Here is an 18078-nt window from a genome sequence, read left to right as displayed (position 1 = left end):
AAAATCTCACCCACAATTTATCCATCTTTACCACGCGTAATGAGTTAATTAATTTGATAACCACCCTGACTGGATTACCGAACATCTCAATATATGTGTCAAAAGAAACTTTGTTAAAAAAAAGGTCATTTTGGCCCACGCTCTTCAGATCTTGTTGCACCTGATCAAGCCACCATCTTTGCAGGATTGTTGTCCGGTAGTCTTGCAACATGCCCTGCCTAGCGCACCCTTCCGGCTGTCGCAACCTTCTGGATACTGGGTTCGCCTTAGAAGCTTGCGAGCTCGTAGTTCATTATCCGCCGTCACACACCGTTCTCCTGCACACTGTGAAAGATGGTCCTAAGAACCCTTCGTTTGAACACTCCAAGTGCTTGCAGGTCATCTTCCAGTCCATACTTCATGTCCATAGAGGACCACCGGTCTTATTAGCGTTTTGTACGTGGTACATTTGGTGCGGGGTGAATCTTTCTCGACCGCAGCTTCTTCTGAAGCCCATAGTAGGCGTGACGTTCACTGATGATGCATCTTTGTATTTCACGACTAACGTTGTTACCAGACGTTAACAAGGATCCGAGGTAGACGAACTCATTTATGACCTCAAAAGTATCCCCGTCTATCGTAACACTGCTTCCTAGGCAGGCTCTGTCGCGCTCGGTTCCGCCTGTCCGCGCATGTACTTTGTTTTTCACGCATTCACCACCAGGCCTACTTTTGTCGCTTCACGTTTCAGGCGGGTGTACTGGTCTGCAACCGTTCCAAGTGTTCTGCCGACAATATCCATATCATCCGCGAAGCAAACCAATTGGCTCCGTGCTGACGTAGTCACTTCCTCCGCTGTAGTGACTCTCTGCGCCTATGTTCTCCATGCCATTGCGGTGTTCATCGCAGTGTTGCTTCCACCTTTCAATCACCTCACGTCCGTCCGTCAAGATGCTCAAGAGAACAATTTGATTTTCCGTATGTGTAGAGAGTGACACTAAATAATACGTCATAGAAAGAAACCGTTTCTTAGAAACGAGCAGAATGGCCAGAACCGGCAAGGTTATCGGCAGCTACATTTCCGGGTATCCCACAATGTCCGAGAATCCAGGCGTAGGTTATGTTCGGCAAAGCATTTTCTAGCATCCCCTGAATCCATGGAAGTGTGGGCCTTTCAGATTGCAAGTCAGAAACAACGCTGCGGAGCATAAAGGAGGTAGACTGAGGCTTAGTGAATTGTTGGGGGTCGCAACTTCCAGACCGATGCCAAAGTTAGAAAGTGACGCATAGGTGTGATGTTTTTCGTGTCTAGGATACTTGGTATGTAACCAGTCGAGGACGGTAGCCCTAAATATCGATGAATTGTCGACAAAAACTGATTTGCAATTGAGAATCTGATTTGCAATCACGTTGTCCATGTTTGGTTTCGATGAGTGCCAAAAAATCTCTCCATACCAATGAACCTTCTCCACTGGGGGGAGATCCATGTTGACGGCCGTCCGAAGGATTCTGCACCCATTTAGTGACCTTTTTAGTCTAGTTCAACATTCATAGCTATCTAGCTCCTTTTGCAAAATCTTTTTGCAATGGGATTTTTAAAGCTCTCTTGAGCATAGCATATCATAGGTCCTGCTACATAATACACGAATGCATGCAGGTTCTTAATTATTAACGGTGAAAGTGGTCATGAAATACTTAGATGAGAAGAAGGATTTGTTCTAGTGAAGACGTAATGCAATAATGGTGCCTGAATGTAGACGATGGTTGGTTAAGTTCCACGAAAAGCCGCTTAAGTTCAATACGCAAGGTACACAAAATATCCACGATGGTTCGTGAAGGTCTATCTGTTCGTGTCCATAAACAAACACCCAAGTGTAGCAAGGAAATGCTTCATCGGTTTCACTCAAAGCCTCAGACATATCTGGAATCCCCGCATCCTCCTTTTCATTATTTTATTGAAAACAAATAATGCTTGTTGATATAATAATTTATATTTCAGGGAGGTCTTGGGTGCCCCAGATTAATTACAAACATTTTGATCCATCCAATGCGGGGGTGACCTATTTCACATAAAGACGTTTCGCATAAGGACGTTTCGCATACGGACGATTGGCATAATGGACGTTTCGCATAAAGCAGTTCACAAGAACAGCTAGCAATTTAGCATCAATATATCACATATATGCCAAATGTCCATTATGCCAAACGTCCGTATGCGAAGCGTCCTTATGCGAAACTTCTTTATGCGAAATGTCCCACCCCCATCCAATGCTACACTGATACTTATGTTTTCCATAAATCATTACTTATGAACCAGTCAAATAATGGTTTCATTGAACGCTTAAGCATTTCGAAAACAGGATCATAAGTTTCATAAGTGAGATCTATCAATACTTTAAGAGCCATCATTTGAAGTAATTTTCTCACCCATCACTAATGCATCTGCTCCGGTATCGATAATGGGTACAAGCTCAGCGAATTCTAGTCACATGTTGCTAGAACATGTCAATTTTTGAGGTTGCCTGAAATAAAACTGCGGAACACGTTTTTGTCTCAAGCATCAAAATACTGCTATTTACTTAATTAGGGATTGCTGAATTCATTGTCGCTTTCAAATCAAAAACAACAGAGCACGTCTAGTTTTTGAGATATTGGTCGTTGAAAATGCAAAAATTGACTATATCAGCCAACTTGCATGCAAGTTTGCCAGCTTGTAAGGCAATTTATTTGCTAAATTTGCCACAGATTTAAATCTTCATGTGTTTAGCAATACTTAGCACCAAAGTTCCTAACACTATCGGTGCTCAAAAGTTATTTTTTGGTGTTTTATAAAAGTATTGTATTTTACAATATAAGAGAAACGGAGAGTTTTGTATTGAGACTGCAAGCCTGTTGGAAAAATCGATTAAATCTAAATTTTATCGAGCAATTTCAACAAAATTGTTTTTTGAAATGAAAGTTGAAGTCCTATATTGCATGCTTGCTGGATTAGATCACAAAAAAGTTTGATAAATCATACTTAAAATTTCATGTAAACATCAATTAAACCAGTGTTTTATACAACTTTGGCGACCTGTAGCTAAAAATTGTGACGTGCAGGGACATTTCTGAAAACGGTGAAAAATTCAGCGACCCCAAATCTACTAGAGACACTTTTAATCCTAAGTCAAACTAACAAATTTCAACAGTATTGATTGTGGCGCCAAATCATAATTATTCTTTTTGAAACTTCTAAGTTTTTTGTCCTCAGTGTACCTAAATTTTATGAAATTTATTTTCTTCTATGGTAACATTGCATGAATGAGCATGTCACTTATTACCCACGTCAACCTCAGCATATACATATATTAGAGGTATTTATTATTCGATGAAAAGAACATCCATTGATGGACCTTCCTTAGCCAAGTGGTTAGAGTCCGCGGCTAAAATGCAAAGTCATGCTGGGTTCGATTCTCGGTCAGTCCACGATCTTTTCGTAATGGAAATTTCCTTGACTTTTTTCGCTCTAGTCCAATTTTTCCACTACGGATTGCTTTGCAGTTTTCGACAATGTTGTTCATCATAAAAATACCTAACGAAGACTATGATCAGAATTTTTATAGAGGTTAATGGGCGCCCTCTGGCGCTTTTTCTTTGCAAAAATTAGTTTTTCCATAGTAAATCCCATACAAACTTTGAATGGCTGGCGCTGAAATATAGTTACGCCGATCAAGCTGAAATTTTGCACAGTTGTTCTGGGTCAAATGCAATCCAAAAAGTGGACTGGAGCGAGAATTTATATTTTTTTCATATAACCGTGTCCCAGGCTAGTGTTTACGTACATACCGACTATTAAATCTAGATAGTCGTCGGCAAATCCATAAGTTGGAAGACCGCTATCATTGAGTTGCCTCAATAGCGTATAATATACAATGTATATTATACATATTATGCTACCTACAAAAGTGGTGACAAGACTCTTCCGAATAGCAGGTTGAGGGAATGTTGAGAAGAGATATCGGTGTTTGAGCATTTGGTAAGCATTGCAGGTAGCCCATGGTTTCGTGCAGCTTCTAATATACCATCGAAACTTATATTATGAAAGGCACATTCAATATCCAAGAAAACAAAAAAGCAGGATTAGAACTCATTCAATATTGAATTAGATTGGTACCATCGAGTTAGAGAGATACCGAGATATAGAACATAACATCAGAATTCAGAGCAAGTGCGGTTCAAGAGATTATTATTAGCCAAGGAAAGCAACTACAACTATGATTCTATAACTCGATGTCGAGTTTTGGAAAGTTGACTGTGTTCACCGAAATACGCAGTAGTTAAATCATTCAAACCTTCCTGAACACGCAACAAATGAAGAATGGAATGAAATTGCAGAATTTAACCGTAATACATGGATTTATGTGTATGCAGACACTTTTCCAAACTGTGGTTTAGTTGGCTGTAGTAATACAGTTTTAGCACCCATAAAGCGGGTAGATCACATTTTCGTGATACCATAGTCTTGGCTGCTTTAAGCGAAGAGAACAGGATGTTATAGTAATCAAAGGAATACTTATTAGTCCTTGATACATTTTAAACCAAGCCTGTCCAACCTTTCTGACTCTTTTCCGATTTAAATGTTTGGTGCCGTTCGCAATAAAAGTCCGATTTGAGAAATTCTTACCTCAAATGAAAGCCTGGTATTATATCTGATTGATCCATGTATAAAAACTCGACTTTATATCTTACTTACTAGTAATGCAGTTAAGTCGAAAAATTGGTGCGGCCCGCGGGCCGGATTGATTTTTACCTTTGATTGCATCGCTAGAAAATAGTTTATTTAAAATTTGTATTTTTGTACAATATAATACTTTCATTTGAGGTAAAAATGTCTCAAACCGTAGTATTATTGCGAACGCATCAAACGTTTATGTTGAAATGCAAAGCCAAAACGGTTAGGCAGGCTTGTTCTGAACCTTGTAAAAGTGACAAGTCTCGGTTATTCCAGTTGCCGAGAATAATCTTGAGACTAGAAAAACAAATTAAGTCAAATTCAACCATCTGTTTTCTTATCTTTAATTCATTCAAACTAGAGATTGAAGAAGTAAGGACAAGGATTCTGACGCATATTGGTGTCATTTCTTGACTATTTCAAGGGATCTGATTTTGACTGATAAATCCAACAACCAAAAGTTCGGATTTTACTTTAGCAGTGAACTCAAAAGTTCACTTCTAGTATATTTTGAGTTCTAATGATACTATATAGCTGAATAAGAGAACATAACGCATTGTAACCGGACTTGATTCTCGAAAAAGTAACTCATGCACTTATCAGCAACTAGAAAGTTCAGAACAAGTTCGAGTCGATCTTTTTCCCTTCTTTATGGTAAACATCATTCTATTTGAACTTTATGTGAACTGAAGTTCGATTAATTACTTAAAAAGTGAGCTGCTTAAGCCAAAACATGCCCTTTTATCTGAACTATTGGTTGCTTGGGAAAGGGGCGCTGAACTGTAAGAAAATCGAATACTATCACTTCTCGATAGTGACAAAGTAACACGACATACACTAAACAAAGGAAACGGGATATATTACAATAGATCAAATATTGGTCGCAGTGTTATGAACAGAAAAAAAAACACAATTTAAGGCTTTCTTTATGCTTTTCAAGATTACAACATTTTCGGAATATATTATGTTGTCAACATTTTCCCACTCGAAAATCCAATTCGAATTTCAGATAAATTCAATTAAATCCACTACGGTTATCAATATTGAATAATTTTCAAAATCCTACATGTAAATAAGTTTTTTAATCGCAATACTTACAATTTACAATTCGCATGTTCAAAAATAAAATTCATGCTTCAATTATTACCACAATTGAAAATAACAAACTGATTGATTTACTTTTTTTCATTATTGCCCATCAAAGTCATTATTATTCATCCCATTATTAATCTCACTATCATTGCGGTCATAGAACAAAGCTAATCATTCGATTCTAAAACAAATGGTATGAGATAACACTGCAGTTGCATATGGTCATAGTTAATCAAACATATTTCTTTGCTGCACAAGATTGATAATAACGGAACATTTTCCATGTAATCTGTTTGATTGACTATGGCTAACGGCCAACACATGATTCCAATCACAACTACCAGAATCCTAACCCACACCTTACGATACCTTTTTGTTCAATATTCCCTGGGTTTGCTGTGCATTTTGATTAACAAACTTGTTCTGTTCATGTCGCTAACGTGAATCTCAATTTTTCAAAAGGTGATGATGAGGACGATGATAGTCTCGCGCCTCCGGGCATGGATGAACTCAAGACAAACCAATGGCTGGGCGTGACAGTGAAGTCCGGTGGCAAGGAAAACAAGGTATTCCCAACTTCATTCTGAATTTCATGGAATCAAAGTGCAACATATCCTGTTCTTTCAACCAAAGATTTTCGTATGCGCCCACCGATACATGAAGGTTCATGACCGAGGCAAGGCCAAGGAGAACGGGCTTCATCTAGGTCAAGGTCTGTGCTACGTACTGAACAACGATTTCACGTTTGGATTCGCGGTGGAAGTATGCCTGGGTCGTTCCATCGAGCGTGAGCACGAGCAGTACGCGTTTTGCCAAGCCGGCACTTCCGGTATGATCCTGGACGATGGCACCGCCGTGATAGGAACTCCCGGGGTCATGATCTGGAAGGGTACGGTGTTTGCAGTGGAGGTCGATGGAGAGTTTTTGTCCAGGGATAAGACGCAGTACTACGGAGCGCATGACAATGCGGATTCGCCAGTTCCTAATTATAGCTATTTAGGTAAGATCGAGTCGCCATTTTGAAATTTATTTCTACTTGATCAAATCGGATGTTTTCCAGGAATGTCGGTAACTGGAGGAAAGTACTTCGGAGATTACATGTCCTATGCGGGTGGTGCTCCTAGATCTCGGGGGAATGGGCAGGTGATCATATTCTCGAATCGTAATAAGCGAAATCCAATCGTCAAAGAGAAAGAGCTAAGAGGGGAGCAGTTTGGGTCTAGTTTTGGATATGAAATGACCACTGCCGACGTGAACGGAGATCAGTAAGTAGACCATTAATGATTATGTTGCAAACCTAAGCTTAACGAAGAAACGTTTCAGTGCACCTGATCTACTCGTCGCGGCACCGTTCTATTTCTCCAAATCAGAAGGTGGAGCCGTCTACGTATATCAGAACATGAACAACAATTTTGCGGATAATTATACCACCAAGCTAACGGGAAAAGTTGAATCACAATTTGGCATGGCCATTGCCAATTTGGGAGACATCAACAAGGACGGCTGCGAAGATATTGCCATTGGAGCGCCCTATGAAGGCAACGGTGTCGTATACATATACTTGGGAACACCCAAAGGGTTGTCCACGAAGCCATCGCAAGTGATATCATCGAGCTCTCTAGGTCTCAATGTGCCTAACCTGAAGACATTCGGAGGTTCCCTTTCCGGGGGAATTGATCTCGATAGTAATACCTATCCGGACTTGGTTATTGGATCGTACGACTCAGCAGCAGTCACTACACTGCTGGCACGTCCGATCACAAACATCAAGACATCGGTGATGATCGAGGAGCTGCAAAACATCGATCCCACGAAGCATGGTTGTCGAGCGGATCCCACTGCCAACGCTACATGGTGAGTAAAATCTAGATTAAGTTAGTCGTTCTACGCTATTCCTGTAATTTGTTGTCAATCTATGCTATGTTATGCTATGCTACGCCGAACAGTAGATGACACCTTCATTATTGATAAACTATTCCAAAGTGAATATAGTGCCCTATACGAAAATGAGGTTGAGTCACTGTAGGAAGAAGTTTTATGAAGCACCGCGGAGCACTAGTCTGGAAACTACTGCTATTATTAAACATTTTTATTTTCCCAATTTCAGCTTCTCCTTCAAGGCGTGCTGCTCCATCGAGCCATACGAAGAGTCGGGCCACTCCAGCAGCTCGACCCAGCCCCTGAATCTGATCTACACGATCGAAGCAGAAACGTACAACAACTTGAAAAAGTTCTCTCGCGTCTACTTTGGACCGGATACGCGCAATCGATCGAACACTTTGCGGAAACACATCAGTGTCATCACCGACGGACGGCAGGAGTGCCGGGAAGAAGTCGTCTACATCAAGGACAACACACGTGATATCCAGAATCCGATTCGGTTCCGATTGAACTACACGATACTGGATACGACGCTGCCGGCGTCTGCTCTGGACACACTGGATCCCATCCTGGACCAAACCCAGGCAGATCGAACGTTTGAGGCTACATTCCAGAAGGACTGTGGCCACGATGGCATTTGTCAGTCGAAGATTGACGTGAAAGCTAAGCTTTCTTTGGAACAACAAGGTATTTTAATTTGATCTGAGCGATGATTTTCTATTCAAACAAACAATACTAATTCGAATCATATTTCACTTAGTGGACGGTTCATATTCACTGGTACTCGGCCGTGACCGTGGTATACTGCTCAACGTGAGTGTTTCTAATCAAGCTGATTCAGCGTATGAAACCCATCTATACGTGAAACACGATCCCAGTATATCATACAGTGGAACAAAGGTATATCTTCTTCGGAATGCAAATGAAACCGAAAGCCGTTTATTTATAACAACGCTCCTTTCCATTTCAAGAGCCTGCACACATGCACCCAGTTTAATTCCACGTTGGTTGACTGCTCGCTCGGGAATCCAATGCGACGAGGTACAGAGGCGAAACTTTCGCTGCGATTTGATCCTCAACGGGTGGACGACCTGGTCTCCAAGCTGACCTTCCAAGTGTTTGTCAATACGACGTCGGCGCTGCTCGAGGGTACCAAGAGCGAGGCTTCTATCGTGGCCAACGTTATTAAGCGCGCCAAGATTAGCATCTCGGGGTACGTAACTGATATTGGGCTTATCCCATTCGCTGCTGATAAAGGTTTTGTATCAAATTAATTAGAAACAATTAGTCTCAAAGAAAAGATTTGTACTAGGCCTAAAGGATTCTTCAAGAAAATGCATACTGGCCCAGAATGCTGAAGGGTCGTCCATAAATAACGTCGCACTCCTAGGTGGTTTCATGGAATCGTGACGATCCATACAAATTTGTTGAAGTTTCCATTCAAAAAAAAAAAACAGGGGCGCCTAAACAACGTTACACAAAATTGAGTACGATTCGCACCAAATCAAGCTGTTCAACGCATCAAGTGTGTAATTTTAATTAACACATTAGCAATTGTGGTTGTAGAATTCAAAAATCGGGAGGTAAACCTCAGAGGCTCATGGTTTAGCTTTCGGGATCAGTGTGAAATAGCTGGAGAATTTCCATCGTTAAAAAAAGTTCTTCAAGAATTCTTACCCTCCATATTAATTTCCACAGAGCTGCCCATCCAGAGCAAGCTTTCTACGGTGGAGACGTGAAAGGGGAAAGCGCGATGGAAACCGTGGAAGACATCGGAACTGCTGTACAGCACATCTATCTCGTAAGCTACAACGTCAAGCTCCTTCACGGTGCAAACCAATCAATAATGTCGTAATCAATCACAATTGCAGATCTATAACGATGGACCATGGAGGGCACCTAAAGTGCAAGTCAACATACAGTGGCCGCACCAGGTGGCCAACGATAAACCGCAGGGAAAATGGCTGCTCTATTTGACCGATACGCCCACCGTTGAAGGTACGTATATTTAAATTCATTAGTGTTGATGTCAATTTGTAAGCTCCACTTTATTTCAGCTACCAACGGAGGCGATTGTGTCGTTGATCCTCATTCAGCCATTAATCCACTAGGATTGAAGAAATCCTCGGTGCTCGGCCAACTGATGCAGATGGAGCGATATACACAACGAGCGTACAACAAATCGCTCACATTTACTTCCGAAAAATCCGAACGAATATCGTTTGCTAAGCAAACATCCTCATCATCGGAAAACACCCTCAATCGAGTACGACGCGATCGATCGATGATCATCCGTGCCGAACGACTGACCGATAAGGACGGCAAACAGACCGATATCGTGCACATGGACTGCAAACGAAACACTGCCAAATGTATTTCGATCGTCTGCAACGTGTACGACGTGCAACCGAAGGCCCAGGTGCTCATCAACGTCAATGCTAGACTGTGGAATTCTACGCTTGTGTCGGATTACCCGAGGGTAGATCTAGTCAAAATTGCATCCACCGCCAGGATAAAGGTGTTCGAGGTGCAGCAGGATCATCCAATCGATTCTGTGACGGTAAGTGTACCTAAACCAATGCATATGAACTTGATTTGACAAGAGGTTTTAAAAGATCTTCAAATTCCGGGAATATTGAAGAACCACGTGGACAAGACCTCCCATAGTAATTCCCATACAAACTTTGAACGGCTGGCGCTAAAATATAGTTTTACCGATCGAGCTGAAATTTTGCACAGTTGTTATGGGACCTAAATGGAGTCCAAAAAGTGGACTGGAGCAAGAGTCTAAATTTTTCATATAACCGTGTCCCAGGTTACTGTTTATCTCTGCTGTTGTGAGCGATGCGTTTTTTTTGCCGACGCTCCGACTGACAGAGGGCGGTGCCACTCGCTTACTCGCCGTCGAAGTGGAGTGTCTGATCGCTGCCACAATCTCTTTGCTGTTCCTGCTTTACCTGCTGCTCCTTCCAAGCGATGCGTCGCTTACTACATGCGTCAATAAACTGATCTCTCTACGGTTCTAATTCGTATTTATTTTCCATTTTTGTTTGATTTTACAATAATTTTGCAACTAATCTGGTCGGCCTAGGGGCCTTTCAATCTATTTTTGATGTGGTATTTTTAATTGATTTGGATGTCATTTTTCAATAATTTGGCTAGTTTTAGAGCGCTTATAATTTTTGAAATTTGATAACCTACTTAACTACTACTATGTACAAAAAAAAAACAGAAAAGACAAAATTTGATAACCTAGGGGGTGCGACTATAGCACGGACGACCTGCTGGTCTGACGTGCGGCAACGAGCCCTGTACCTCTCGATAGACTCACTAAAGTGATCCTCAAGTATTTGTATCTCGGCCAGACGTTGGACTTCAGAATTTCGCATTTGCATAGAGGCGTTCAGAGCCATTCTCAGAAACTTGTTCTGAACCCTCTAGAGCTTAAGGTGATGTGTTTTTGCGCAGCTCTCCCAGACCGGCATGTCGTACTCGATCACGGGACGAATGATTTGTTTGTAGACAGCAAGCTTGTTCTTTCGGGACAGTATCGACCTTCGGTTTATGAGGGGATACAACATTCATTGCTGCACCTCGTGCACGCCGTGTCAACTTGTTGTCGAAAGATGCTGTCCAAAGTCAAACCTAGATAATCGGCCTCGTTGGACCATTCCACCGCTGTGCAGTTTAGGGTGATTTTGCAATCCTTAGCCGGAACAAGTCTGGGGGATTTGGAGTGGGGGAAAAGGATGACCAGGGTCTTCGCCGCGTTTATACATATCTTCCAGCTGGTGAGGTATTCTGTCAGGACATCCAGGCCTCGTTAGAGTTTTGCCGTGAGCGCTCTGATCACTCTTCCACTGTAGACGATGGAGGTGTCATCTGCGAACAGAGACAGCGCGCCGCCTCCTGGGAGTGCGGGCATATCGGAGGTGAACAGGTTGAATAGCAGCGGTCCGAGGATACTGCCGTGGGGGACGCCTGCGATGATGTCGTGCGCATCGGAAATTGCTGAGAAGATTAGGGCAAACGCTCCCTTAGTGGAGGTAGCTCCAATGGTGGAGGCAGTGTATTTTGGCATGTTTCGCGCTAATAAATGATTATGTGATATTTTTCTATTATGTACGATGCGAAAATGATACAAGTAATCGAATAATATTCATGAAATTTAACCGTAAAACTATTTAAAACAATTATTTTGCTTATTTTTTTATTTGCTCCTTTGCACCTATAGTGGAGGGTCCCATAAGAAATCAATGGATTGCGCAACTAAAGGAATCATTCTTAAAACATACCTCCACTAAAGGAACAGTGTTCCTATTATTGGTGCAAGACTTTTTGCAGGGAAATTTCAAATGAATCGTGATTTTTATACATTTGACTGATAGAAGGATTTAAGATCTATCGAATGATACGTTAAAATCATATGTTTCATGATTTTAACACCATGTTGTAGCAGTTTTCCCTTAGGTGCATCACTAATGGTACACTTGCCCTATATTGTTGAAGCTTGAACACCAGGCCATCATGCCAGACGTTGTCGAATGCTTTTTCGACATCGAGCAGTGCCATGGCAGAGGTTTTGGATAGGGACTTGTTCCATCTGATGATGTTGGTGACTCGGGACAGTTGGTGCACGGTTGAACGACCGCGTCGAAAACCAAACTGTTCCTCGAACAGGATGTTGTTTTGCTCAACAGAAGCAAGGAGTCGGCGGTGAACTGCCCTTTCGAGAAGCTTTGATAACGCTGAGAGAAGGCTGATAGAGCGATAGCTAATGGGGGAGGAAGGATCTTTACCAGGTTTCCTGAGGGGACGACTTTAGCTGACTTCCAGGACGATGGAAAGTAGCTAAGCCGGAGGCACTGGTTGAAGATCACCGCAAGGTGGTCGTAGAACTGAACACTCAAGTACTTGAGTTCAAAGTTCATGATGTTATCGAAACCTGGGGCCTTCATGTTTTTGGAGGATTTTAAATAGGTCGAGAGTTCGTTAGCTGTAATCTCCAACTCCTCCGAGAAGTAGTTGGGAATCTGACACACTGCCGGAACTGGTCCCAGTTGACACGATGATAGTTGCGCCGAGTCGTGCGATGCTGGTTGACCGAGGACCCAGCTTCCGCCACCACCGGATAGTGGTCCGAGCTGAGCTCCTGGTAGATGACCGTTTGGGAGATGCTTACTATGTTGGTGATTAACAGGTCGATGATGGCATGGGCCCCGGATCTGCTAAACCGGGTGGGAGAATCCGGGCCCAAGGTGTTGAAGCTTGTCCAAGCCTTGCTGCAGGATGACTCCGTTTCGGTTTCTTCGGGGGTCCCCCAGGCTTCGTGCTTCTCGTTGAAGTCGTCAGAAATGATGTACCACCCGCGCCGGCGAGTTAGCTTGGTGACGTCCTGTCGTTGAGGTTCGCTTGCGTTGGGTAGTATGCAGCGATGATGGTGATCAGGCCGTCTGAAGCTTGCACTTCTACTCCTACGGCCTCGATGAGTTAGAGCTGCAGGCTCGGCAGCAGGCGACAACTCATGTTGTGGCGCAAAGCGATGGCGACTCCCCCTCTTTCGGAGCCGGTCCAATCTTGCAGCACAAGTCGATGGTTGGGAATGAAGACGCTCATCTCAGGCTTGAGGTGCGTCTCCGTGATGATGGCGATGCCGATGCTTTTCTCTTCGAGAAAGTCGAAGAACTCAATAGCTTTGTTCCGGAGGGAACAAGCGTTCCAGTTTGCGATCCTGGTGATGGCCTCATGGGCCATATATGGAGAGGAAAGCAAATACCACCTAGTTGGCGGCGTCGATCTGTTCCAACTTGGAATGGCAGGCGCGTAGCCGTTGGAACAAGTTCCTGATGTAACATTTGCTCCGATGTGTACAGGGAGGGCGCTCTCTGCACCGGTAGAGCAGCGGCGGCGGCCGCAAAGCGATGCTCAATGGAGGGGGCCATCCCGGCATCCCACCGCCTGCCTGTGAGTTGGTGGAAGCGGTGGCAGATTAGGCACCTGATAGCGGGGAGTCGGAAAGTGCTCCTCAGTCAGCGGTGGGGGTGGCCGGCGCTATCCCTGCTTTTTGACGGATGCTTGTTGGCGGATCGCCAGGAACTCCGCTCGTTTGGGGCAATTACGGCTGCTGCCCACGTGGTTGGAACCTCAGTTGGCACACTTCGATTCGATGCCTTCCTCCATTGGTTGGCATGACGTCGTTGCGTGCGCGCCGACACATTTGCCACAGCGAGGCTTCATGTGGCAGTTCTTCGTCCCGTGGCTGAACGCGAGGCAGTTACCGCACTGCGTCACGTCTCGTTTTGTTCGGGCGGTAACGCTTCCATTCAACGACGATATTGAAGAGTGCTCTAACCCTCGTCAGGTCCGCCATGGTGATGGAACCTTTCTCCAGGTGGGCCAGGTACAGGTTATCCCGGTGCCGTCCTCCTTGCATTCGCCGGATGGGTAACACGTTCGTCGGCTTCAGTCCGGCCAACACCATCTCCTCGATTGTCTCCGGGGTGTATTCCGGAAGCCCTCGAATAAACACCTTCATCGCAAATGCTATGGGCCGCGATTGGTCTGCTGCTACTTGCTACAGGGAGGCTCGCTCGCTAGCCACACCAAGAAGGTATGATAGCGCCGGGGAGCAGTCACGCGGACGCGAAATCGCGGAAAAACGGACAGTGCACTTTGCACAAGAAAAGAACTCCGTACTTCGAAAGCGAACGAGTCGGAAAAAACACGTCCTCACTGAACGGCAGTCCGAAACAGAATGATCTCTCTACACGATGCGGTGCTCTTTTATACGTTCGTTTTTCGACAACCGTCCGTTGATTGGCTCAGTCGGTCGACTAATGAGCGGTCGATTGATGTGGAAGTTTGTTGCATATAAAAGCTTGAGCTTCCTTTTTTCATTCATTATGGCTCAATCTCTAATACTACAAAGTGTACGAACCATAACAGTTTTCACAAAATTACACTTGGATATGAATCTATGAAGCAGGTAAGTTTGATTATCCGCCGTAGTGGAACATTTTAAGTTTTATACGACGAATAATAGCGCTTACGACGAAGTAGAACGAAACCCTAGAAGAAAATAATGTCGTCACTTGAAGTGATGAACCATTCAAAGTTTATAAAAAATACCTAAACGCAACATTCCTACCATTCCTACCAAACTCGATTGGCAGGACCATCGCAGAACGCTGTTAAACGCTATCAAAGCTTGATTAATAAAGTGAACCTTTTGAAAGTCTACACTTATAGTTTTGCATCATTCATTTTTTTTAATAACAAAACAAAAGTAGAAGAATATGGGTGTTAACAAAATATGCAAAACATAAATAATTTATCAATAAGAGTTTATGCCGACACCCACAGTGACGAACCATTCATAGTTTGTTTAAAAATCCTTCGTCCTTGACTAAGCAGCCACAATCCAATTTGAGCTTCACTTAACATATACAGATTAAGTGAGGATAAAAAAAAATACTAAAAAAAACTTCCACGCACAAAAATATCGCTCAGATAATACGAAACAAAATAATAAAATGTTGTTTGGGCTTCCACGAAGCAACGCGCGAAATGGAAAAGCTTTTACTCCGGCGTCCAGAAAACAGCCGGCTAGCTTAAGGCCCCAAGCACAATGTGAACGGCAACGCGGTACAACGGCAAAACGGCATGCCCATCTTGATCTACACTTTACTTATCAATCCAGTGTTGGCTAAATCCTTTTCAACCTTGACTTGACAAGTAAAGTGTAGCTCAAGATGGGCTTGCCGTTTTGCCGCTGTACCGCGCTGCCGCTCACATTGTGCTTGGGGCTTAAGCTTCACGAAGTACTGTTTGGCAAAAGCGCGAACCGAAAGAACGATAAAAAAATGAATATAACCATCATTGGTTCGCCAGTTTAGACTTCCTGAATCAATGGCCTCAGGTTCGGCACGCCCGCTTTACGAAAACTTGCCGGCAGGGAATTTCCACTCAACAATAAGGGAACCAACGTATTTCGAGAGACCAGAGTCTTGTCAACTTCCACTTTCTTGAATCAAGTGTACCCTATTAGTTCTAGTGGCCCCCTTTCTTCCCCAAAGCATTCCACATTTTCCTCACGAGGACACCACAATGGCGGCACCTAGTCAGTTTTTCTTTACAATGCCGAACCTCCGACTCGGAACTACCGATCTTCCTGCTATCTGACCTAGTCCTGACCTGTACAACACAGGTGGAATAACCTCGCTACTCATTTACAATATCAGCGAGCTGCTTCTAATGGTGACCAATGATCGACAAATTCTTTAAAAAATAACTGGAAACTTTATTGTCGAGCATTAAGGATCGGATCTCACGCATCGGTCATTACCCTTCCATATATCTGGATCCAGTTACGTCTTCTTTCATGGCAACTTGATCGGTAGCCAAGCCCTCTTGGCTCATAAACCGACCATATGTACTTGGTGGCCTGCGTTTTATTACTAGGGTAGTCGAGTATGGCTTAAACATGCTGTTCTTTAATCGTAGGGAGCATTGAGCTGGGAAAACCAACACCAAAATACGAGTATTACCTGCCACATATTTTCAACTCTAAACAGTACAAACTGTCGTTGCAAATTTCATATGAAAAATAATACAAATTTAATTCTTTTACAGGTTGAAACGTCTGCCTACCCCGAGCTGCTTGACCAAGTGGGCGACGGATCGATTCCACTGTGGTTGATTATAGTCGCCATCGTAGGCGGTTTGCTGGCGTTCGCAATTCTGACCTACATCATGTGGAGGTGCGGTTTCTTCAAACGACGAAGACCCGATCCAACGCTCAGCGGCAACTTGGAGAAGAACAGCGAAAACAAACCGTTCCTTTAGTTGAGTGAATAGTAGGTTATAATTATGGGTCAAAAATTACTTAAAACGTGATAAAAACCATCCATTAGATAAGAAAGCGTTCGGTGCTGCTGCAGCAAGAGAATCAGTCCGATTTTGTTGGAGATCTTCAATGAAGTATTTATGAAGTTTTGAAGAAAAAGAAACGCTTCGATCTACCATTATCGTTTGGAACAAAAATGCACGTAATTAGAGTTTACACACCACATCGAATAATAAAACCGGGACATTTTTAGTATGTAGTTAATGTTACGATATAATTTGCAAAATCAACAATCATACAGGATTCATTCTTGTAGAACTACTTCATTTTTTTTTCTTGAAAATAGGGTTCATTGTGGGATATAACAAAATGAAGACTGAAAAAATCACCTCGGAAAGGATAAATGAAACAAAGGAGTAAAATATTTGTAGATCAGATCGGTATATATCGAGGTGATTGGTAGTTCATTAATTGTTAAAAAGTGATTTAAGAAAAACAAATGTAAGGTACATTGTGGTTTTCTCAACTAACTTTTGTGTAACAGCACAAACTATCTTTTCGAGTTCAGAATAGTTTGTTTTTACATAGTAGAAATGGAAATATTTGGTAACGAAATCTTAAGTAAGGGGTCATGCGCAAATTATGTCACGCTCCAAGGGGGGGGGTGTTGAGCCAAGTGTGACAAGCCTTACAAATTTTTCAGAGGACTAATACAAAAAGCGTGACAAAGGGAGGGAGTCTAAAAAGTTGAAATTTTACGTGACATAATTTGTGTACCATCCAGTGTTGTAAGCAATCACGGTAGTCGACACGTTTTCGCTTATATTCGGCAGCGCTTCGCTTAAACATTCACAACACGAGCGATCAAACGAATGTCGAAAAGAAAAATGTCAATTGAATGCCACTGACCACGATACCAATGTAAGGAAGCGTTATGGTGTTGTTTGTTTCTGTTCTGCTTTCACTGTATGTGTGTTACAATCGACATAAAAGACAAGATCAAATTATCCATGTTGTTTATGATCCGATGTCTGAATTCTATGCAAAACTTATGATTTATGCAAATTTTCTAGTATCAGACGACATTCAATTGACACTTTTTTGTGTTTGTCGACGTTCATTCTACCGCTCTTGCTGTGACTGCTGACCATGGCAACGAAACGAACGTCGCTCAAAGTGTCGAATGTTTACAGCACTGGTACCATCCCTAATAAGATAGACTTATCTTTCTATAGCTAATACATAAAAATTAAATGTATTTGCAAAACAAAAACAGCTCTAACGTCTAACCACTTGGTCGTTACACTTCTTTGGAATTCTTGAGTGTTTGAATATAAATCATTTCTCGTGATTATGTCGAAAGATTTGTTAGATAAGGTATAATTGGTAGATTGATAGTGGACACGTTCAAACATATAACTGAGTTGAAACCTTAATCAAAAGAAACAGATCCATGAGCCTTAATGTCTCATCTAATGTTGGTTGCAATAAAAGTTATTGGTTTTTAAGTGGTGCTATTCGTTCAGTGCATAATAATCAATTACACTTATCAAAATATAAAATTACTGTT

General features: G+C 42.6%; 1 protein-coding gene across 3 annotated transcripts in view; it reads left to right on the top strand.

Annotated features, from left to right (window-relative positions):
• LOC5579338 (integrin alpha-PS1) overlaps nt 1-17088 on the top strand; it is a 218235-nt gene extending 201147 nt beyond the window's left edge. For all 3 annotated transcript variants that reach the window (XM_021848422.1, XM_021848420.1, XM_021848421.1), the window contains 11 exons: nt 6245-6348; nt 6416-6782; nt 6843-7047; nt 7106-7636; nt 7890-8350; nt 8424-8563; nt 8635-8876; nt 9362-9464; nt 9535-9661; nt 9721-10223; nt 16295-17088. In XM_021848422.1, coding sequence (XP_021704114.1) covers nt 6245-6348; nt 6416-6782; nt 6843-7047; nt 7106-7636; nt 7890-8350; nt 8424-8563; nt 8635-8876; nt 9362-9464; nt 9535-9661; nt 9721-10223; nt 16295-16507 — 2996 coding nt within the window. In that variant the 3' untranslated portion in view covers nt 16508-17088. The remainder of the gene's footprint in view (nt 1-6244; nt 6349-6415; nt 6783-6842; nt 7048-7105; nt 7637-7889; nt 8351-8423; nt 8564-8634; nt 8877-9361; nt 9465-9534; nt 9662-9720; nt 10224-16294) is intronic.
• The last annotated feature ends 990 nt before the right edge of the window (nt 17089-18078 follow it).

This window comes from Aedes aegypti, chromosome 1 (genome assembly GCF_002204515.2).
Source record: "Aedes aegypti strain LVP_AGWG chromosome 1, AaegL5.0 Primary Assembly, whole genome shotgun sequence".
NCBI lineage: Eukaryota > Metazoa > Arthropoda > Insecta > Diptera > Culicidae > Aedes > Aedes aegypti.
This window is presented reverse-complemented; position numbering and strand designations above follow the sequence as displayed.